General features: G+C 40.4%; 1 protein-coding gene across 1 annotated transcript; it reads right to left on the bottom strand.

Annotated features, from left to right (window-relative positions):
- Window positions 1-89: 89 nt before the first annotated feature.
- On the bottom strand, window positions 90-23,304 carry LOC130249740 (transmembrane protein 68-like). Its single transcript, XM_056484803.1, has 7 exons — window positions 23,152-23,304; window positions 17,068-17,398; window positions 15,943-16,107; window positions 13,328-13,521; window positions 7,392-7,452; window positions 6,872-7,011; window positions 90-5,039 (listed from the first exon to the last, which is right to left on the bottom strand). The coding sequence occupies exons 2-7, from the start codon at window positions 17,393-17,395 to the stop codon at window positions 4,935-4,937; spliced, it is 993 nt and encodes a 330-aa protein (XP_056340778.1). The 5' UTR covers window positions 17,396-17,398; window positions 23,152-23,304; the 3' UTR covers window positions 90-4,934.
- Window positions 23,305-24,757: the final 1,453 nt, after the last annotated feature.

Raw genomic sequence — 24,757 nt, 5'->3', positions numbered from 1 at the left:
GGGCGGGGCGGCGGGGGCGGAGGGCGCCGCCTGGCGGCGCGGGCCGGAGATCAGAGCCGCGGAATTCCAGAGGGATTGGGCTGGGAAAGAGCTGCGAGATCGCGGAGACCAGCCTGTGAGTGCCGCGTCCAGCCTTTCCTTAAACACCTCCAGGGACCCCACCGCGCCTGGGCGGCCCATTCCAATGTCCAGTCTGTGAGGAAATCCCTCCTGCAGCTTGAGCTGTGGCCTCTCCTGCTCCCGCTGGTTGCTGGTTGGCCTCTTGGGAAAGAGGCCGAACCCCAGGCGGGTGCAGCGATGGATACTGTCACACCGAGTCTCCATTTGTGCAGATTAAGCGACCCGCAGCACCAAATCCCCGCTGTTCACCCTCCTGCCTCCCCGCCGCCCCTTCCCGGTACCTGCCAGGTGGGCGCAATCCTCCTCCGCCATCCTGCTGGCGATGCCCCACAGCAGCATCCACACCCGGACCCACTCGCAGCCTCGGCACTGGGCAGCGTTCCGGACATTCGTGCTTCGGACACGGTGTGTTAGGGCATTCCTGACAGCCGTGGGTGTAATTCCTGGAGTTAAGTATAAAAATAAACAATGGACTTACAAACCACTCAAAGAGGTAAGTGGTGTTCCAGTGACACCAGGTATTGAGGCACATACCTACCTGCTAGTAGGACATGGAACACTGCCATGGGTGTGCCCTCAGCCCTCGGTGGGATGACCTTGGACACGGAACACTGCCATGGCTGCACCCTCAGCCCTTGGTGGGATGACCTTGGACACAGAACACTGCCATGGCTGCGCCCTCAGCCCTCGGTGGGATGACCTTGGACACAGAACACTGCCATGGCTGCGCCCTCAGCCCTCGGTGGGATGACCTTGGACATGGAACACTGCCATGGCTGCACCCTCAGCCCTCGGTGGGATGACCTTGGACATGGAACACTGCCATGGCTGCGCCCTCAGCCCTCGGTGGGATGACCTTGGACACGGAACACTGCCATGGATGCACCCTCTTCCTTTGGTGGGATGACCTTGGACACGGAACACTGCCATGGCTGCACCCTCAGCCCTCGGTGGGATGACCGTGGACATGGAACACTGCCATGGCTGCACCCTCAGCCTTTGGTGGGATGACCTTGGACACGGAACACTGCCATGGCTGCACCCTCTTCCTTTAGTGGGATGACCTTGGACATGGAACACTGCCATGGATGCACCCTCTTCCTTCGGTGGGATGACCTTGGACATGGAACACTGCCATGGCTGCACCCTCTTCCTTTAGTGGGATGACCTTGGACATGGAACACTGCCATGGATGCACCCTCTTCCTTCGGTGGGATGACCTTGGACATGGAACACTGCCATGGCTGCGCCCTCAGCCCTTGGTGGGATGACCTTGGGCACGGAACACTGCCATGGCTGCACCCTCTTCCTTTAGTGGGATGACCTTGGACACGGAACACTGCCATGGCTGCACCCTCAGCCCTCTGTGGGATGACCTTGGACATGGAACACTGCCATGGCTGCACCCTCAGCCCTCGGTGGGATGACCTTGGACATCTCTTCCAGATCCCCTCCTGCTGTGCCTTTCTGACCAGCTCTCTCCTACACGTACATCATCTGTCTGCTCGACAGCTGCAGCTTCTCGGCTGAGCACTTGCACACAGCTTGTGTGTAACTGTTTCCATTGTAGCCCAGTTAATAAATGTGTGCTTGTACACACGCTTTGCTGTGTAACTGCTTCCACTAACAACCAATTAATGAATTGGTCACAGCCCCAAGTCTGCCAGAGTTAAAGAGGAATTTGGACAGGCACATGTCTGACTGTTGGGTCTGTCATATGCAGGACCAGGAGTTGGGGCTCAATGATCCTTCTGGGTCCCTTCCAATTCTGGATATTCTACAATTTTATTAATTTACCATGTTATCAGCATGATATTTTCCCCTAATGCAAAATCTTGTCATTTGAGCTGGTTAAACCTTATACACAAAAAGCTACAAAACCAGAATTTCCCTGCATTACTTACCGGGCAAACTATACCTAACAAGAGTCATAAATGCTGTTTTCATTTTGAGGTAGGCACAGGTAATTTGCTGGTTTTCATTTCTTTTTTTGTTGTATGATGGAGAGGCTAAAAAATAAGTGTAGCAAGGGAGTGATTTGATCTGCAATTACATTTCTATTTGTATGACAACTCTAGTTTCTGTAACACCAGTTTTTAGTTCTAGTTTCTATACTACTGCTCTAAAAAGAGTAACAATTTAAAGCAAGCCACTAAAATAATGTAATAACTTATTATTAGAGCAGTACTATAATGTTTCTGGAAAAACTGTTTACAAAACTCCTGTTTCTCAGTAATAATTTTGTCTACCATCTTGAGACCCCAGAAAATACTCTTATACAACTGTGACAGAAAACAACAAATAGAAATTATTTTTTACTCAGAGAAGCTGCAGATAGTGGTGCTGCTAAAAGATGTAATAGCCCTGGAGAAACTTAAACATCATTAGAAAATATTAACAGCTATCTGAAATAGTAGAGATAGAAATCTCTGAAAGACAATCAGTGCACTGATTACTTGTCTCCTACCCAAGGTTAGTGTTCTATTGTGAGTTGCAGCACAGCTCCTGGCACCATGTATCAGAGAGCAAGGCATTTGAAAGGTTGTGCAAATTCTGATTACTGAAGTGGTTAATTGGTCACAGAATCAGAATGGTTAAATTGGAAAGGAAGTTTAAGACCATTGAGTCCAATCAATAACCTAACTCTACCAAGCCCACCACTAAACCATATCCACAAGTTCCACATCTACACATCTTCCAAATACCTCCTGGGGTGGTGACTTCACCACTGCCCTGGGCAGCCTGCTCCAGTGCTTGGCAACCCTCCCAGTGAAGAAATCTTTACTGATATCCAACCTAAACCTCTCCCAGCACAACAACAAAACTTCCTTTTCCTCTTGTTCTGTCCCTTATTACCTGGGAGTAGAGACCCACTCCCACCTGGCTGCAACCATGCTTTCTGGTAGTTATAGGTGTTGGTCCCCACATAGGCTCCTGTTCTCCAGGCTAAACAACCCTACCTCCCTCAGATTTTCCTCATAAGACTTGTGCTCCAGAGCCTTTACCAGCTTTGTTGCCCTTCTTTGGACACATTCCCTGATGATATTAATGTACTTGAAAAACAGGATAGCCAGACAATGATTCTGTCTAGTCCTTCTACAGTTTCTGCAATACAAAGAAAGACTTCAGATTCCAGTTACTTATAAATCCTCTTGCTTCTTCATCTATGCCCATTTTAGTATTCTATTACCTTTTCCTTTAGTTCCTTTTCTCCCTTGACTTAAGCTCAGGCTTTGAATTTTAGTTTATATCTCTGCAGTGCGGCATGTAAGACTGCATGGTTTGAATTCCTGCTTATGTCCAGGCATATCAGTCTGCATCTTGATCTGCTTTAGTTTATCATCTCCTATGCATGCTGAGTCTCTGCTGGGAGAAAAATCTTTCTGCCTGTACACAGCAATTATGGTTAAGGTGTTCAGGTAAAGATTTCTGTATCTTAAGACAGATTTGAGGGTTTTTTTTCAGGACAGTTTTCCTGTCTTTTTGGTCCAGGGAAATAACTCACCTGTCTATCCTTCTCCCTTTGCCAGATGTGCAAGAAATACTTGTGAAGAGGCAGGGTCAGGAAAGTATTTATTTTAATCCAAAGAGCAGATTTAGTTTTCTACTGAAAAATGGGCAAACATTACATGTTTCCTTAGATGCTATGTAACCTTTTAGAATGTTGAAAGATTGTTTACATATTAAAAGTACATGAAGGAAAAATGAGGCACAAAAATTACCTGTCTTGGTCTTTGAAGTTAAGACTTGGTTGCATATAATGTCATATTGGATAGATTACACAAAGTTGTCCCACTCCCACCAGTAGCAACATCCCACAGCCTGTAAAAACACATTCTGCTTTGTACTAACTTTCAGTTTTCCACAAGACTGCCTTTCCAAGCAGGTGTTTCGGTTCAATCTGTACTGGCAGTGTTCCAGTACTGCATTTTTAGGCAAACCACCAGTGATGATAAGCCTCAAAGATGCATTGTCCAAGAAAGCTCCCCCCAAGCCTGTTCACTGGGAGATTTGAGTAAATACAGCACAGTTATATGCCTACACCATATCCAGGGATTTTTAGGCTGGGGCAGCCTCATCCACTGAACAGCTATGGTGTGGTGCAATAGAGCATGCACAAACCAGCTCAGACTTGAAACTACCTGCTACATATATTTGCAATATTTGCTACACTGAGCTAAAGACTTTTTTTTCTCTCTTTGAGAAACTTTTTTCTGTGAGGGAAAATTCTTGGATGCAAAACAGTCCTGCTTTCCAGGGTATGCACTATGAAGCTGATGGGTTTGAAGGAGTTTAAAATCTGTTTTAATGGGATTGTGTATCTTTTTTTAGTCTCTAGGAGAATGGTGTAAGCAGTAGCTGTAAAGCAAGACAGTTTGTTCTGACATGTCTTGCTTGGGGAAGGTGCCCCTCGTGGGGCGGTCTCTGGTGGGGCAACACCAACCCTGAGGCTCTGCTCTGAGACCAGACTGTGCTCAAAACACAAATACACAGATCTACACAACACCACTAAGGCACTCAGATGTAAGTACATACTTGCTTTAGGAACCAGGAAAATCCTGGCTGCATGATTTCCTTTGGGGGAATTAATAGCTGTTGCATTGCTATTATACATAAGTCATCTTCATCAATTTTTCTTAGTTCAGGATATTCTCAAAGACTTGGGGGAACTTTGCAGAGGTTAATTATTTTCTTCCACCAAATCTGTAGAAATTTGTAAATTAAACTGGTTAACACCAACTATTAGTGACCAGTGCAGTAGGACATTGTTTTTTACTGTATGCTGTAAAACCAATTAAATAAACATGAGCCCTCTAATCACTTTTACGGCGTTTATCAAATCTCTCCAGTAAAGCCTTCCATATGTTGCCTGGGATTGTTTGGTGCTTGCTTATGAGAGCCTGGACAGCAGTCTTTGTCTGAAAAGAGAAGAGAAATTTGCCTTTATGGACCTGTTTTATGCATGGAAGAACAGTCACTATAGTCACTAACTTCTCAGAGGTTCAAGAGGGAAAATTCACACATAGCTCTACTGTAAGAAAAAAATTGTCTTTTATATAAACTATCTGTCCTAACAATACATTTCTTGGAAAAGAAAGGAATAAAAACAATGAGTGCAGTTTAGGTAGGCTGAAATTATTGAGATTTGTCAAATGTGGTCATTACTTAGTCAAAATAGCCTTTAACACATGCAAACATTAAGTTTCTGCAATCTCCCATCCCTAAATATTTTCATCAAAAAAGGATGGGTAAAGCCTGACTGACCTCATCTGATCTTATGGCTGACCTATCTTGGACTAGGAGTTTGGAGTAGGAACCTCTGTCTGCCCTTCCCAAGATGAATTCTCCCATAATTTTATCATATAGAGCATGCACATAACAAAATTCATAATACTCTTTACATAACATTCAAATGCAAGTTTAGGAAGAGAATGAATACAGTATTCTGTATTTCTAACAGAAATAAGAAATAATCTCTTATTGGTTTCCCTCATGTATTTAAACTTGAAATAAGGGTAGCTGCATACTCCATTGATCTACCCCAGAATTATAGCAGAATATCACTGTGATTATAAGAAAAGAGTAACCAAACCTTTCCTGACAGATTCATGTCCTAACTCATTTGCAGGACAGTATCAGAGGTCAACCAGGCCACTGCTTACCTAAAACCTCATTTAAGTTGCCTATTTTTTAAGTAATATCAGCCACAGAAGTCCTAACTATACTCCCACCAGAGTGGGTGGTGGTCAAAGGGAGCAGCCAAAGACTTGCTATAGTAAGGTGAATCAATATCATGGGAAATTTTCAATTCACTTTTGCAGGCACACAAAATACTGTTCCCCTAAAATACAAGAAAATCAATAACCATAAAGGCAGTTATATTGCTTCCAGCCTCCTAAAGGTGCTAAGACCAAACCCTACAGCTTGCTGAGGCTGTTCCCTTGTAACAGACCAAACCTGTCTTTCTGGTTTCACTTTTGTGAAGAACCTGCAGTAGACCCTTAAAAAAGGAAAAAAGAAAACAAAAGAAGAAAAGCCAGCCTTGTTACATCTTTTGGGGGGCAGCAAGGTTTTTTTTAATAAGTGATTTCTGACAGTTGATTTGTTTGTGTATTTCTAGGTTGTAGCAGATTTTTTTTTTCATAAAAATCTTCCTTTCATCTTTCATGAAAAAATTTAAAGCTGTATTTGCAGTTTAGCTTAGTATTTTGAAAAAGTATTAAACCCTATATCTATAAACACTTTTATGCTCCTGGTCATCACTGATTTCACCACACTGTGGGTACTTGAAGTATTTTTATATTTTGGATATTTTTAACATTTTTATTTTGACAATGAGACTGAAGCTCTTGAAGAACTTTGCTTCTAGAGCTTTAGGCTATTTGGTGAAGATTCTCAAAGTTATTTGTTATCTATGAAATTTATATTAATAGTTACTGAAAATTGCATTTAAAACATAATTTTTGTCATTTCAGTTATCATAATGATTACCAAAGTTATCAAAGGCATGGGAGAAACAAAGTTAACAAAAAGACAGATACATTTTGAAAGGATGAGGGCATCCCAATCAACTGTTACTATTTCAATATTTACTGGTAGATATTTGTACATTAAATAATCCCAAACCTCAACTGCCCGTAGCTTTACCAAGCTAGTAAAAGTGTATTTGCATTTATTCAAACTGGTTTCAAGTGCACCTATAGTAGAAGGCAAAGTATGTAGTTCAATATTGCAAGGAGAGAGAACTTACCTTTTCAACTAATTCCTCTGTAGTTATATTTGGGTCGTAAGGGATTGGCTTCCCAATGTATGTGCGAAATTTAACTGGAAGGCCTCCGTATGGAGGAGTAAAAGGCAACCGAGTGCTTTCATATAGCTGTCTAAAAAATCCTGAAATGGTTTATGGGAGGAAAACGTGAGATTATAGTCACAGTAAACACAATCTAAAATCTGATTAATGTAGAAGACTTCTTAAAAATGCATGCTTTATTTGACAGTCAGGAAGTTGTTACAGGATTGAGGCAAAACAAAGCTTGATAGACTTAATAGATCAGATAAATAAGATTGCATAAAGAACCAAGTCACACACACAAACCAATCATGCACAAACTATTTCCAAATTTAAGCTACCTCTGACCCACAGCAAGTGTTAGAGAATCCAAAGTAAGCAAAAGTCTGAAAAGCAAAGTCTAAGATAAAAAGCAGGAGAAATCTGAGAGAAAAAAGATAGAACATTCCAAATACATAAAATATATTTTTTATGTTCTTACTTCTTTCTTTAAACATCCTATAGCCTTCACGGACATTTTGAGTATACATTGGAATGATGGGCTAGGGAAGTACAAAAAAAAAATAAGTAAAAAGGTAAAAATATTATACTGGGTTTGAATTTCTGTTTTTAATACAGCTAAGAAAATCACTCAAATGCAGAGGGTAATTATCTGTCAGTTAAGTAGTAAACAAGGAATCCTGATTTTAAGAACACCAGAATGGAAATAAAATGCTATTTTTCAGCTCCCACAAACATCTATTTTAAAGTCACTATCTGTAAATAAAATGACTGACATTGTACCAGGTTTAAATAACTTCTATGTTATGCATTTGCTGCAATATCACTGACTGGAACATAAAACAAATTTCCATAGTGTCTCTGTCCAAAGCTTTAATCATGAGTGGTGAATAGGAAAGTATTCAGTTCGTGAAGTCTTGCAGAAAGCAAGCAGACATCCATGGTTGGCTTATCTCATCTGCTTCTCAAATAGGGTCTAGCTGAAGCAGTAATGTTTGGATAAAACTTGGGAAAGGACTTCTGCAGATCCCTGAGCCAAAAAAAGGCAATTGTGTGTCCTCACTGACCGGGACAGCACACCTTCTGGAGGGCAGGTCCCTGGGCACTTACAGAACAAGTTCACTTCATCATTGTGACTGAGAAGAAACACATTTGAGATACCTGCACTTGAAACAGTCTTGCCTTACAGCCTGAGGCAAGATTTCATAGTTTGTAACAAACTGACAGTAGTTGTGTCCACATATGCAAAGACTTTTTTGTATTCTCTATTGTCCCTTTTCCTTTCTCTGAAACTCTAATTTGAACAAGTTGTTGGAACAACTTGTCCAGAAGATAATGAAAGAAGACTTTTGTACTGTTAAGGATCACAACCACAGAACAGAAACTGCAGGATGAGAAAAAAACAAGAAAGAAAAAGACCTAACTAGAGCCTACCAAATAACTCATAGTGATAGAAGGCATTAAAAGGAAAAAAATACCTGAGAGAAAACAAAAATCATCAAGCATGCATAAAGTTGTAATAGTAAACCTTTAAGAATGCAAAATTAAGGGAAATTGTTAGAAATAAACCCTTAAAAAGTAAACAGTAATGTCTTTTAAAACATATAAGTACTGAAAACTAAAAAATACCACATTTTGTTTCAGTTATTAATTGAATACTGTACATCTGAGATGTAAAATATTTGAAACCTATCACACAGGGAAATATATGGTAGGCTATAAAGAAATCTGGCAACTACAGAAGTTACTCTCATACGATGATCAGCCATTGAGGTGCAGGGTAGGCAGCAACATTCAGTCCCTAAGCTGGAAAACAGGTATACACATAAAATCTTACATTTGTAAAAGCAGCACAGGCAGATCTGCAGTAACCCACACATTTATATTTGCTGTGCTGGAACTGAGCTGGATCACACCCAGCCAGCTTGAAAATCACAGAATTACAGGACAGTTGGGGTTGGAAGAGACCTCTGGAGACCATGTAGTCCAAACCCCTTGCCCATACAAGAGAATTTTATAAATCATAGTTCTTGTTTATTTTTTGCCAAACTCAACTTGAATGAATTATTTGGCACAGACAAAATTGAGGGATCTTCAGAAATTATGATCCCTTCCCATTAGCCCATCAAAACCAAGCCATAGACAGAGAGTATTTCTAAAGGTCATGGATGAATTTGACTGAGACAAATATATGTCCTAGAGCTACACTGAGTCATCACATGAAATAGTAACACACTCTGACTCCTGTTGAGCAGAGTAGTTACACAAAATTATATGGAAACCAAATGTGGAAACTTTACAGGTAAGGGCTGAGGCTGAAACCACCTTCCTTGTTTGCTTTTCTTCAACTTCTTCAGTGGAAGGACTATAGAACTGTAATATTAGATGATGGATGGGAATGTCTATTCATATATAAAGTAGGTTTTGTCTTGAAATCCCCATTCAGGTAATATATGACAGGTTATTAACCACCATGTAGTCATTTTGATAAAGTACTTGTAGTTCTTTGGTTGATGGCTATGCTGTATGTAGAGAAATTTTTAAAATACCCTTATAATTTTATCTTGCTTTTATTCATGGTATGTGAGTAACAATTATTAAATTTATATTAATTGCTACATAATAAAACAAATTCTGATATCTGGATGAGTCTATCCCCAGTGTATTTGTTTTTTGTAGCCAGATTTTGGTAGAGGGGAGCTACAGGGGTGGTTTCTGTGAGAAGCTGCCAGAAGCTTTCCCCATGTCTGGCAGAGCCAATGCCAGCAGGCTCCAGGACAGACAAACTGCATGCCAAGGCCAAGCCTACCAGGAATTATCATAACAGCTCTGTGATAGCATATTTAAGAAGGAAAAAAAATATTGTGCATATTTAATTGTGGACAGAGAAAAACAGGATGAGAAAATGTGAGAGAAACAGCCCTGCAGACACCAAGGTCAGTGCAGGAGGGGGAGGAGGTGCTCCAGAGCAGAGATTCCCCTGCAGCCCATGCAGAAGACACACCAGAGCGTGATGCCTGAAGGAGGGCAGTGTAGCTGCAGGAAACCAGTGCTGGAGCAGGCTCCTGGCACTGCAGACCCACAGAGAGAGAAGCCCATGCTGGAGCAGGTTTCCTGGAAGGACTTGTGACCCTAATGGGGACCTTGCTGAAGCAGGCTGTGCCTGAAGGACTGCACCCTGTGTAGAGTCTCATATGACTCACATGTTCATGCAGGACCTGTTGCCCAGAGGATGGACTCAATTTGAAGTTTGTCTCATGTAGGTTGGACCCCACACTAGAACAGGAGAAGGACTCTGAGCAGTGGCAGAAACATGTGATGAACTGGCCATGACCCCATTCCCCATCTCCCTGTGCCACTACAGGGAAGGAGATAGAGCCAAGGAAGGAGGAAGGGTGGGGCAAGAGGTGACTTTAAGATTTTCACTTTACTTCTCATTGTCTTGTTCTGATTTTGTTGCTAATAAATGCAGTTAATATCCCTAAGTTGAGCCTGGTTTGCCTACCCATAATGGTATTCAGTGAGTGATTTCTCCCAGTCTCTATCTCAGCTCATTAATGTTCTGCTTTATTTTCCCTCCCCTGTCCACTTGTGGAGGGCAGTGATAGAGAGGCTTTGATGGGTTCCTGGCATCCACTACACCCCAGTTTTTGGTCAACCTGGAAGATTAGTCTGTCCAGTATGAAAAGGATCCAGCAAGAACAAACAAACTTAAATTGTGTCAAAAGATGGGATCCAGTGACTACTAAGGGCCTAACTTTATCTAAGAAGTGATATATAAGGTAAATATTCCAACCTCTACTGTTAAATGCACAGCAATTTTTGTTGGTTTGTTGGTTTTTGTTTGGGGTTTGTTTATTTATTTTATTTTATTTTTTGGGGGGGGGGTTTGTTTGGGTTTTTTTCTTTTTCTTTTTCTTTTTTTTTTTTTTTTTTTTTTTTTTTAGTGTTTAATGTTTAGTTAACTAAGATTTGCCTGGTTCCAGATTTCCAGAAAAATATCAATGTTCAGTGAAGCTTTCAAGGTAATTATAGCAATGTTCACCGTACAGGGATCCAGTCAGACTTCCTTGCCATAAAAAACCCACAAAGCTGAATAATGAGGGTAATAATAAGAGATGTAAGAACCAGCAGCACTGTAAAGCTAAGCCCAGGCTAGAGGCTGTCAAAGGATAATACACTCCCTCTGCCCTCCTGGTAACAGTGCTGCATAGGGCCCATTTTACCAAACATTATGGAAAGGACCACAAGAGTCTTACCCTCAAAGAATACTCAATTCATTAAATGAAGTTTTAAAAAACCCCATCAAAAACCAAACACAAATTCTGTCAAGAAAAGGAGGTAACCATTTTAGGTACCACTATTCAGTTATTTCCATGTGCTTCTGTATTAGGGAAGACTGGTAGAATTAGGAGAATTACTGGCAAGGATTCTTGTGATGTGTTTTTTATCAGGATGACAATCTATGTAAGGGCACTCAGAGCTTTTCATTCAATTTTTATTTAAAAACCCACAACCTGTTACATTGCATTACTGCAAGGTTCCAGGTGAAGGGAAAACATCTGGCAAAAGTTTGTCCAGATGTTTGAAGTAGCTTGAAAGACAGAGATAAAAGCAAAATCAATACAAATTTCTCAAGTTTTTCAAGTGACAGCTCTTCCATATTATCCATTTAATACATAAGAATACTATTAGGAAACTCAAAATGCCCATATGAATTTGACTTGAGTTTATCCCATTCACATCCTGTTACTTTCCCAGCAGTGGTGGTGTACAGGCCCACACAATATATGAAGTATTATGACTAACATTTATCCTCTTGAGAAAAAGGACAGAAAAGGGAACAGAAGCAAATAAAATCTGACTTTTAAAAGGCAACATAAGACAAGAGGTGGAAACAGGATTCCAGGCCTAAAATTACTTTATCCATTGGGTGAATGCCCTTAAGTTTATTCTAGTGTTTAATTATCTCCCCACAATAATTTAGAAGTGGGGTTATGAAGAAATATTAACCTGAAGCATGCATTTTACATCTTCAGACCCTTTGTACCAGGAGCCATAGCACAAGAGACCAAAACAAAGTTTGAGAACCAAGAAATTGGATGAGGTGCAAAAAGATATAACTGTACCAAAATCTGAAAGGGCTGTTAAGAAATTAATGTTTCATGGGAAAAACTCAACTCAACTCCCTGTACAGCTGTACAGAAAACTTTATGTGAAAGGTCAAAGAGCACTGCAGTGGATGAGATATTCATAAGAATGTGAGGAAAAAGTGATGGTTGTGCAATTCGTGAGAAAGCATCAGGAAGTGCATGGCACAACAGATAAAGCCTGGATTTGCACCAGTATTGTCAGACACAAAAAGCACTAGGTATGCTAAGTCTAAATTAAGGCAGAAAACTTGTGTTTAGAGGTGGTGATGGTGAGAAGTGGCAGTTAGGAAAAAGACAGAGTTGCTGCTCTTTCAGCTGCATACCATCCCAAATAAAATAATTTCCCAGAGAGTGTATCAGAAAAACAGTCTCCCACGTAGATTTAGATATGAGAAGTCAGAGCTGGTGGTAGAAGGTTGTATTTGTAGATCATCCATATGGAAACTAACTGAAACCTTGGCCATGAGTACATTGGTGGAGGGCAAATCAAGAGAAGCACATGTCTAGAGGATGCTGAGAATCTGAACACATTTCAGTGCTCTGTTTTTTATGTAGAACTAATTCTTGTTTGGCACCATTGGCTGAATGACCATTTGACACTGGAGAGTATTAGGTTCCACTTTTGGTCTAGTTTCAGCCAGAAGGAATGCAGCTCCATTATTCTAAAATGTTCCTTGATGTGAATGAAAGCATGGTGAGGGAAATGTAAAATCTGCTTCAAAAGTGCACACATGACTCAAACTCAAACACTGATGTAGACACATCTTGAGTGAGCTGATGCAATGTTTCACAAACATGAAGGAAAGTAAAGGTAAGGACAAAATCCTAAACCCTCCCAGAATAAAAGATAAGGATAATACATTAAAGAACCATAAGAAAATGACTGGCTATGTGGCAGTAAGATAAAGATGTAAGTCTATTAGGATAAGAAAAAAACCTTAGGGCAGTATGGAGAAGGACCACAGTGAAGATCCTGAAATACAGTCAAGATGGAACACTGAATGCCCACATGATGGAACTGTAGACATAGAAGCACAGAGATGGAAGCTTTGAAACAGTCAAGAAAAAGTTTGACAGTTCCACAAAACTCTTGCTCCTTGTGAATGAAAGTGCTCGAGGAAAGCGATGGGAAAAGGAAATGAAATCTTTCTTTCCCAACCATTTCTCCTGGAAGATTTTTCCAACAAATGCTCCTAAGCTGCATTTTATAATGAAGCAGATATGCAGAGAGCAAGAACTGTGATTGGCAAGGTATGGCACTCACCACTTTTGCTTCTAGGGCGACCTGAGCGAAGCCTTTGCGCTTCCCCCACACGAGCTGGTAGCTCTCGTCACTGAACAGCGCTTCCCGAACGCCACCTGGGGAGATGGACACCAGGTACCCACTCCTCAGGGCAGCAAGGCACTCCTCCCTCCTGCCTGGTATGACACCTGTCACTCCCAACAGTAATTTAAGTCCTGAAATAAATAAGTAGCGAATGTATATTCAATATAACAGTATATATGTTTGCATGTAGGAGCCAGATTACAGCCAAATTAAAATCTAGTTACTATATATTTAGACTAAGACAAATTTTTACAAAGGAAAATCCTCCAAGAAGTGCTCTAAGACACCTACAAATTAAATGCTGGCAAAAAGGACAAACACGTGACAATATTTTTGCCCAAATATTACGAAGAAGAACCATCAGGAACATTTCAATTAAAAAATTCTTCCACATGCTATCTTCCATAATTATCAACCAAATTATGTCAACAAAATTTGTAGGTCATAGATAAAAAACTGAAAATAACAATTCTTCTCTCTTTCTTTTTATATATTTTAACACAGAAAAAAGGAATCAGTACAATAAGGATTAATACAAAAAAATAAATACCTGACAAGCAGCTATTTTTGGTCCTCTTTATAAACATGATGTTTAACATTTTAAACACTGAGGTTTTGAGTTGTTTAATTGAGTAATTTGTGGTTAAATTGCAAACTATGTGGATCAAATTGTACTGCTCTCAGACTCTCAAGAGGCATGAATGACAGAAGCTAGCAGGGCAATTGTAGCACCACAGGAATGAATCCTGAATGAATTCACCACAGTGAATCTCCTTCCTCTGTTTCCATAACTGGGATTTCTCTAAAAGACACATTGAGAGCCATAGAAGTACTATATGCTTTCTAATATTATCTTCACATTTTAAATATTAGTTTGGAATTCTGATAGAAAGCAAACAAGTGTTTCCACAATCTTCAAATTACCTGTTCAAACAGAGAATAAATTTTTTGTATTAATAAATGGAAGCAGCAACTCTGGACTGACAGAGGTCAGCAACAAAAACTTTGGAAGACAGTGCTGAATCCTGTAATTTAATTGTATTTAATCTTATTCAAGGTATCATTCTTGATAGATCTTTCTGTCAAAGACAAATGCTGACTTTGTTTAATCCCTTTGTGAACTCGAACACATTTGTTTTGTCCTAAAGTCAGGAATGCCATATGGTTATTAAGCAAAGAGGTTCTTCATTTGCTTGGCTTTAAAACTTTTGAGAATTATAATGTATCACATGAAAATATTATTACTCCTTATTCCCTTTCTCCAGGTCTCACAGAATTTTTTATTTCTCAGCCATGCAAGGCTTCTGTCTGATGTCCTAGCCCTTCAAAGGAAGCCATGTCACACCTCTGAATCATTCTTGTCTTTTTTCTTGTAACTTTATTATCTATCTTCTATTTTGAAATGGAGAGAGCTATTCATTCACAAGAAGAATTCTCCAGTAACTGTAATTAATCCTGTAAATAAACTGAACTGAGGTCGAGCATATGCTCATGAGCATTCTTTAAAGACCAAACCTGTGAAGTGTAACACTTCTTTGCAAAAAATAAGCATAGTAGAGCAAAAGAAGGTTAGGGAGGAATTTCACTTTTAGCCACATCTTCTACTAATCCAATGGAGAGGTCCAACTTCAATTATTTGTAGTCTTTCTTACCTGATGTCTTTTTATAGCCTTCTTGAAGGTTGACACAGCATTTGCCAACTTTTATTGCTCTAGCATGGACATAATGCAAGCAGTATGTTATGTACACACCAGTAGTCCAGGAACTGCACAGCTGAGAGTGTTGCTTAGTCCCAACAAATATGCATTTTATATTTGTAATAAAAATCTGTGCTAGGAACACTTCCATTTGAACCCTCTTATTTATCCCTTTAAAAAGGAGTCTCCTTTGCAACATATTGCTAAACTTTCTCTTTTTTGGAGGGTACTGCCAAGCATCTTTTGATGACTTCTTGCTCCTGATGTGCTCTGTACTACACTGTATTTACTAAGTATGCCTTAAGAAAATTATTGTCATCTTTCTGGGAATGCCTGAATATGGTTTTAGCATCAAATTTACTTGAGTTTATAACACTTGTTTCAGGAAAACTTTGTTTTCCAAAGACTGCTCTTCTAAATAGGTTCCTCTATTCTCTATATTAAAACAGCTTTCAATCTTAGTGGCATAAAGGTGCCTTTAAATTATTCCCCTGCTATTCCCTCTGGACACTTCTTTAAGCCTTGTTTTTCTAAAATTGAATTATCTTTGCTTCTTTGTATCTTCTCCTGACCAGCCAGCACTAGGTCAATAGTAGAATCCTATCCAGCACTTTCTACTGAGGGATGAGATTTCATCCCAAAAGGATTATATGTCTGTTTGTTGGCTTTGGAGGATTTACCAATGTTTTCACTGAAAAGACAGGATGTACTACCCTGTTTGTCCTGTTACATCTATAAACTTTTAGTTTAGAAATCTAAAAGCAGTCTTTCAAGTACAGTAAATGTAAAGTTCATCAAAACCAGGACAGGTTAGGTGAATCCAGGAAGCTTAAATACAAAAGAACATGTTCTTACCTGGTAAGCGAAACACAAAATGATCAGCTACTGACAGGCAAAGTCTTTTTTTCCACAGAAACAGCCTAGACAAAAAGTAAAGGTAGTCTATAGGAATAGCTCCATGGTAATACACAAGAATGCCTGGTCCTTCTGGGAGGTTTTCCACACCATGAAGCTCATAACCTGTTTGGGATGGAAAGCAGTACACTGACAATGATATCTGTAAATCATCTGGCAGTTTAAAGAAAAATTTTATTGTCCTCTGTTAAATGACCTTCAGAGACTTGTGAAAGCCTCTGTAGTAGCTTCCAAAATAATTAAGTTCTGGATGGAACTTCTGATCAATAGCACAGAGCAAGTCACTCAAACACCATCATACATCACCAGACTGATGTGTTGGTCAGTTTAATCATGAGATCAGACCTGAACCTCAATGAGGGACATTTTCCTCAATGAGGGAACTAAATTATTTCCCATTAGAAACTTTTTGTAAATAGTACATTTTTTATTTTTATTTTTATCAGTAACTAGTGTGAAAATGCTTCACTTTCAGAAACAGAAGCAAACAGTCTGGATAGTATCTCGAAGTATGAATCTCCATTCTGTGTCAAGGACAATGAAGAGTTTGGAATTTTCCATAATAAAGTGTTTCCTCTTTTAGAGAAGGTGAGATGTTTAAATTGAAACCATAATCTGCAAAAATCCCAAAGACACTTTTTCTCCCCAAGATTTCAATATATTCACAGTGGGAGGGAATTTCCTCACAGAATGCACTTCTGTGAATCTTTATCATGACTCTTCCTACATTTGGTTCAGGTTTCAGGTGGAAGCAGACTAGAAGGCTAATGTATACAAAGGCTTGCAAAAGACACAGCTTTTGCTGAGTAAGAGCTTTGTTCCACCTTGTCTGCCTTCATTTTCATCCCCACTACAACTCCTGCCATGACCATTTGGATAGGATTGGAGTAGGCAGAGTCCTAGGAGCACACAGAGAAAATTTTATGCTGAAGGTTGTTCAAAGAAGCCATACAAAGTATAACAAATATAACTTATTTGCATCCAAATGGAAGCAAAAAATTAAAACTTCTGTATATTTACCACTTACTGTAATTCAATGCTTCAGACAAGTCATGCCGTACTTACCATGCCATATTCTTGCATATATATCCCAAAAAGTTGCTATAGTTTTTCTTGCTCTATTCCAAACATCACTCAAAGGATCTGCTTCTAACTCATTGTTCCTCTGATATATTAAAAGCAAAATATTGGTAAGGTAAATGAAAAAGACGATTGTTAAAGGAACTATAAAAAAAACTAATATTGCACTAATTGTCAGTGAGCCAATGATCACATAAAAAAGGTATGTCTTCAGGAACTCCACAACAGTCCATTCTTCCAGTGCATAGAAAAGGCAGCTGGGGCTGGTCATTGGAAACTGTCCTGAAGCACAGGATTCTTTTCTACCGATCATGTCCTGCATGGAGAAGAAAGAAAGAAAATAAAAAACAGAACACCAGCTGTAGTTTCTCAATTTAGGAAAAAAGGTTTCTGTAAATACACCTGATGCTTATTTTGGTATAGCACAGGTTCAAGCATGTTATGTCTCTCTGTCATGCTAAGATAGCTGCTGGCCAGGTGATTATCCATGTATTTATGGAATAGGGGCTGAAACAAGAAGGACTGGAGCTCAGGATCCCTGCAACATGGCTGATGGGATGATTTCTCTCAAAAGAGGGTAAGTATTTTAAACATCATTAGCCAAGACTGCTGCCAGAGGTGTGGGCTCTCTGTATCTTCTGTAGAGAGCCCAGCCTGGGCCCCTCTCACTTTGCAGCAAGGGCATCAGGCAGTGGAGTGAGCAGCTGAAGGGACAGCGAGCAAAACCAGGGCAGTCCTGGCTTCTTCTAGGGCTGGGACAGCACTTGGTGCTGCTGTTAGCACTGGGAAAAGCAGCTTTTCACCTCTCATCCACACAACACATCTTTCTTTCAGATCTGCCAGCCCTAGCAAAGGCCAGGAGAGCTCCATGGCCCTGCTGATACATTTTCCACATGCAACTCCCTAGTTAGTCCATTCCTACAGCTGACCCTGCCTGCCTGGCAGCAGCTGGTGGTTACACTGGAATGCAAGAGCACTCAGCATCACTGGCTGCTTTTAAGATTCTTGAGCATTAGCCAGAGAATCAAACATTGCAATCCAGCTCAGTAATCCATAACTGAATACAGATTTTCTTTCCCTTGATCAGGTTGCTACTTGTTTAATGAGTGGATTTTCCCGCTCCAGCAGCAGAACAAGTACCTACAAGAAACAAACTGGAAGTGCCAAAGTCAGTGCCAGGATCATAAAACACAGCAAGCTCAGACTTCTCTGACTCCAAGTCTTCAGCTGTGTACTTATATGAGCAAACCTGCTGTACACTTCTGTTTTCCTTCTTTGAAGCTTTACATAGAATAGAGGGGTGGACTGGTGTAAAGCACAGCTCCCTTCAGAATTGCAGATGACAAGGACTACAGCAAAGAGCAAAAGGGGAAAGCAGCCATGAACAAGCACTGGAGTCTAACATGCATCAAGGCAAGCAAGCCCCATGGCAAGCCCTGCAGAATGAATAGCTGCAGTAGCTATAAATTTGGTCTCACACACACCAATAAAATCTGTCCTTATCTCAAACCTTTTGAACTCCTCATTGGCCACCAAAAAGGACCACTTGGTTTAACCCCAGTGGGCACCTGAGCACCACACAGCCACTGACTCGCTCCCCACTGCAGTGAGACGGGTGAAAGTCAGAAAATTAAAAGTGCAAAACCTCTTGGTTTGACACAAAGGCAGTTTCATAGGTAGAGCACAAGTTAGAAGGATAGTAAACAAGAAAGAAGCAAGCACTGTGTTAAAAGATGCTCAGCATGGTACAAACAAATGAAATCAGTATGACAAAAAGTAACAAGAATTAATGTAGAATTGCTTATTTATATCCTGATGACTGGTGCCTTACAAAGATATAGGAAGATCTGGACATTTTCACTGAAAAGACTTTATCAATAATGTGAAAGAAAAAAATGGATAGTCTGCATGATTCAAATATTAAAATATCTGTTTAGACAGTGTTTAAGGACAAAACTGATGGTGCAGTGCTACTCTATAGTAAGTTATTATTTATAAAGCTCTGATAGGAGCAAGGACTACAAATCCTCCATGTGTTCAAAGCATGCTGTGCTGACAGAGCCCAGGACAGAGCCATGTTAATGGGGCTTCTCAGGCTACTGAATCAGAAATACTGAGCAGTACTTGGAATAATTTGTTCAGCCTGCAACATAGGGTGAAGGAAGTGAGTGGATTTTGTATTGTTATTGGGGATTCAGATCTGGAACACAGACTACTACAGCCAGTAGCAAAAGTGTCTTGAAATCACAGATAAAATGTCCATATCCATAGCAAGTGCATCAATAAAAACCCCCATATGATATGGGAATAAATTTGGATATACAGATCACTGATGAACAAGAGATCATATAATCTACCAACAAGATTTAAGATGATTCCAAAGTCCCCAAGCACAAGTAATTGCAGACTCAACAGCCAGAAAAACTTTGGCAAGATAACTGAGAAGCTTAGGTAATTGATGCCACTCATTCTAATTTTGTGGGAAATAGACCTTGTAAACAAATTCACCTCCATTCTTTGAAGAAATTAGAGGTTTAATAACTTGTGCAGGTTTCATGCACATATAGTTTTATCAGGAGCTTCTTAAAGAGTCACTTTAAGCCACACATGAGCTGCTACTTGAAAGTTATCCTTTCACCAGTCCTTCATCCCTGATCTCCCACAGGATCTCCTGGCTCCCTGCTAAAGGGATGCCAGTGAAAATGCTGGCACAAGCACTCCTGGGAACAGCCCAAACTTATATGGGTATTATGCAAGGATATTACCAATATACTACTTGACATCTTTATTAAAAATTAAATCTCTTTTAAATGGAGAACATAGGCAATGAGTGATGTCATCAACTAGCATGACAAAAAATATCCATCAGTGGTGTAATCTCTACCAAATGAGAACTGAATCTATGTCCTACATTATTCAGGATTTCCAGAATTTTCTTCTAATATTAATAGGATGCTTACAGTGATCAGTATCAACAAAGTAACATTGCACTGATTCCTCTTCCTCCAACCCAATTTTTATGTAGCAGAAAATTACTTGCTGGCTGGAAAACCACTACCCTTAACTTTGTTAGCTCACAGACCACAATATAAATTAACATCTTATTAATTTCTGATTTTAGGTTCTATATAGACACCAGAAAAAAAGGTTTAGAAAGAAAGTAAAATGCACTAATGTGCAAAATTGTATTTTTTTAAACTTAAAAAACAGATATAACAGTACAGATTTGACCAAAGACATCTGAAAATAGCTGTGTAGACACAGAGTGAGTTCACTTTCTGCCAGTTAGCTGGATGGGTGAGATACAAGCTAATTCAACAACATTTCAGCTGGATCCAAGGGTAGAAAAAGAATAATTGATTGAATGATTGAGGAAAACTAAAAGCAGCATGGCTTGTTCTGGAAACCACTCAACTGTGGTTCAGTTTCTGTTCTCACAGTTCAATTGCACACTACCTCCAATATTTCATGAGAAAAGAATGAATTCCAATCACTGAAATCTGGACCCTGGTATTTCTACTATATCATGCCACTCCAACATGGTAAATGCATCCATCTGCTGTGAGTATAACATCAAAGGGCACAACAGGACAGGACTTCTATTTTTCCATGTTCTACTGGTTGTGTCTCACCAGTCCCCTGCTGAAACCACAAATACAATTTTGAAGGATTCTTTCTATCAAACACCATATATTAAATTATTACAATTATATGAGTGCCTATTGCAAGCCTGTTACTAACAACCTCCTTGATTATGCACTAGGACATAATGCAGGAATCTTACCACAAAGTAAACATATTTACTTACAAAAGCTTTGGTTTGCCCCAAATGTCAAATTTAAGAGAGAAATTTCTCTTCTGCTTTTATCAAATCTGAGCCAGGAGCAGCTCCAATGTACTTCAATACTGAGTAGCCAGTTAAAAGTTTTAACAAGTGGGTACAGTGTCATATTATTTAAGGAAAAAAAAAATCAAACAAACATCTTTTAAATTGTCTACATTTTTCTCATCTTATCTAGTAATGGACTTGTAGGTACTGTTCTGAGTAATTTCATTGTTCTTGCAGAGAACAACGTGTGTGTTGACATGTGAGGTATTTGTTTGGGCTCCACCTATAAAGTATATCAAATGCCAGAGTAATCGCTGTATCTACCGTGTAAAATGACAGGTGATGTCAGAGAAAGACAGAACTATTGTCTCCCTACTTAGAGAGGAGCTCCCCTTTCAACAAAAGTCTCCTGTAGTACAAGTTGTTCAGATCCTAAGTTCTTGCTGAAGCATCATTTGCTGATAAGGATAATCTTACCGACACTATAATCCCAGGAAGAACAAAGCTGTCACAAGAGACCTATTACATTAAAATCAAAACCTTGTAGCTGGCTTTCAACCATGAATGAAGAGTCATAATCTTGGTCCTGCTGCTCACTAGTTTGCTCTTGGCAATAAGTTTAGCAGAGCATAGTGAGATGATGCTTTACACAGAAGCAACTGTAAAGTAACTGCAGACTCTTGGAGACAGAATTTTTTGACACTTACTTCTTGTGCCAGGCTCCTGCTCTGCTCAAACTCAATTGTTCTGTCTCATGAGGGGAGTCATCTAACAGTTACAATTCTGCCTCTTGCTTTTCAATGTAAGTGAGATTCCAGTTTTATATTTCCTGGACATTTTGTGGCAGTTCCATGGAAAATAACTCTCTTATTATATATTATAACTCTTATTATAACTCTCAGGTCTCACCCTGCCACCACTCATTTTATTTACCTCCATAAATCCACCCCTCTTGTACACTCCTGTGTTTGTAGAGCTTCCCTCACCTTCAGCACATCCATCCCAAAACTGAAGGGTCTATCCCCTCCAGACAAAAACTATCAGCAATTACAATGCTCAGCCCCCAGGTTTTTGCAGCCATTCTATTTTTTTCACACACCGAGGATACTAAACCCAGAACACTGTTTCCCCATTTACAGCCTCAGCAAACATGAATAACTTAATTCCCACTTGGGTTTGATTGAGCATGTGGATATTAGGCACTACCCCTAGCTGACCATCCTTGCTCAGCTTGGTTGCCAGAAATGTGGCAGGTAAGAGTTAGAAGAATAATAAAATCATAGAATGGTTGGGGTTGGAAGGGACCTTAAAGAGCACCTGGTTCCAACCTCCCTACCATGGGCAGTGACATCTTCTACTAGCCAAAATTGCTCAAAGCCAAATCCAGCCTGACCTTCAACATTGCCAATGATGGGGCATCCAACTGCTCTGAGCAACTTGGTCCAGTGTCTCATCATTCTCACAGTAAATTTCTTCCTGATATTTAATCTAAACTGCCCTCTTTCAGTTCAAAGCCATTCCCTCTTGTCCTGCTGGTCACATGCCTGTGCAAAAAGTCCCTCTCCAGCCCTCTTGTAGGTCCTTTTCACACACTAAAAGGCTGAAATGAGATCTCCCTGGGGCTTTCTCTTCAGGCTGAACAATCCCAATTCTCCCAGCCTGTCTTCTCTGATCATCTTTGTGATCTTTCCCTATACCTGTTCCAACAGGTCCATGTCTTTACTGCTCTGAGAACCCCAGAGCTGGAGCAGCACTGCAGGTGATGGCTCATACCTGGAGCAGAGCAGAGGGGCAGAATCACCTCCCTCACCCTGCTGGCCACACTTGCGATCCAGCCCAGGTTCTGGTTGGCTTTCCTGACCTGTGGGCACACATGTTCGGGTGTATGAAGAGGGTGTACAAGGAGCAGCATCTGGCTTCAGACCTGGTACCTGTCCTTCTCGGACACAAGTAAAATACAGCAAATACCCAACATCTACATTTATCCCTTTTCTTCACTCGGAAACTTCATTTAACATTAACATTTAAGAGCCAAGGCTTCGAAAACTCGGGGGGTTCCTCAATGTCGGGCGCTAAGAGCAGATGGCTGCAGAAGCACGGGAGCGCTGGAAGGCGGCACAGGCACAGCCTCCCCCCGCCGCCCTCCGTCCCACACCATTCGATCCCTTTTCATCCCATCCCATTCGATCCCATCCCATTCGGTCCGGTCCCGTCCCGTCCCGAGCCCCCGCCCCGCTCACCTGCCGCGGCTCCCGGCGCCCGGCCGAGCCCGTCCCGGGATAAGCGCCCGGCCGCCCCCGCACCGGCACCGGCACCGGCACGGGGAGGCGGAGCCGCGCCTGCCGCACACGGAGCTCCAGCCCCTGCGGCTCTCCAGCGACACAAAGCCCGGGACGGGCGCCGGGAGCCCCGCCTGGGATGGAGGAGCCGCTTCCCATCCCACAGCCTTCTGCGCCCTTCCCTTCCTGGAAGAAGGAAGGCTCCAGTTAATTCATGTCTACGCTGATCAAGGAAACTTTCCGGCAGTGTCAGTGGCTGCTAAATTGAGAAAATGCCCTGGTTTTGCAAAGGAAATTACCTCCTTAGAAAGGTTAAGAGACCTGTCACACAAACTTGTGGCACTAATTAAAGCAGAATACAGAACATGCTAATGTGGCTAAATTCAGCAGAGAAAACCTGAAATGTAATAAATACCCTTATGTTGTTCTACTATTCACCCTCTTCCTTGTATGGTGGCCTTATTTGGACTGATACAACCAATAAGAATCAATTTTGAAGTTCAGGAAGTGGTTAATCCAACCTGTTCAAGGTGATTGAATTTCATTGATTTTGATCTGATGCAGAACAAGAAATTGGCTCCCATTAAATAAAATGCATGACTGCAGTACATTGCTTCCCCCACACATGCAATGCTGTAGCTGTGGTCCAGGGGAAGAGGACACAAATCTGCAAAATAAAAAAAAGCATCCACCATTGTTGCTCTTCTGTTGGTTTCTGGTTTTTATGGCACAAGGCAGATTTGTCCAATAACAAGTTTTCTTGTGAGGGAATAAAAACTTGATATTCCTTGCCCAGCATGAAGCAGCAAATAGTTGGAAAAGTGGTTTTGCTAGTAGACAGTTTGAGAGAATGCAGATAGAAAGTATTTAAGAGGTAAAAGTACATTTAGATGATCAGTGTAGAGAGAAAAAATTTTGTATATAACACCAGCCAACATCAAATGTAGCTGAAATGATTTTGTTTTGTTGGCATGTGTTTTGTCTCCTTTGTGTTTACATGATGGTGTACTATCATCCAAAGAGTCTGGATGGAAATGCAAGAACTAAAACTACTATTGAAGAACACAACAAGAATGAAACAGCAACATGATAATATGGATATTGAAAAATGCACTGGAATAAAAAGTACTGAATAACATTGTGTGAAGAAAAAGAAAAAATTGCATTGTTATCTTTGCTTTTCTTTCTCACTTTCTTTTCTTGTGAGTCATGTTGAAGGAATAGAGGTATGAGGCTTTTTCAGAGAATTTTTAGGAATCTGCTATGGGCTTCTATCAGCAGACTTGCATGTGAAGGGAGATTTCTAATAGTAGACAAACCTACTCTAAGGAACCCATGTCATTACATGAATTCAAAATTTAAGCATTTGGATCTTTAGGTAAAATAATGGTTAAAAATTTTAAATAATTTCCAAAATTCCTACAGATACCTAGTGTACAATGTGTATTATCATGACTATAAATATTCTACAAGAAATGGAGCAAAAGGAACTGATTGGTGTAATAAACTGTGCCATGTGAATCAGAAGCATATGTTAAACTTCAGCTAAAAATAAAAGTAGCAACCA

The sequence above is a fragment of the Oenanthe melanoleuca genome, chromosome 2 (assembly GCF_029582105.1).
Source record: "Oenanthe melanoleuca isolate GR-GAL-2019-014 chromosome 2, OMel1.0, whole genome shotgun sequence".
Classification (NCBI taxonomy): Eukaryota; Metazoa; Chordata; class Aves; order Passeriformes; family Muscicapidae; genus Oenanthe; species Oenanthe melanoleuca.
This window is presented reverse-complemented; position numbering and strand designations above follow the sequence as displayed.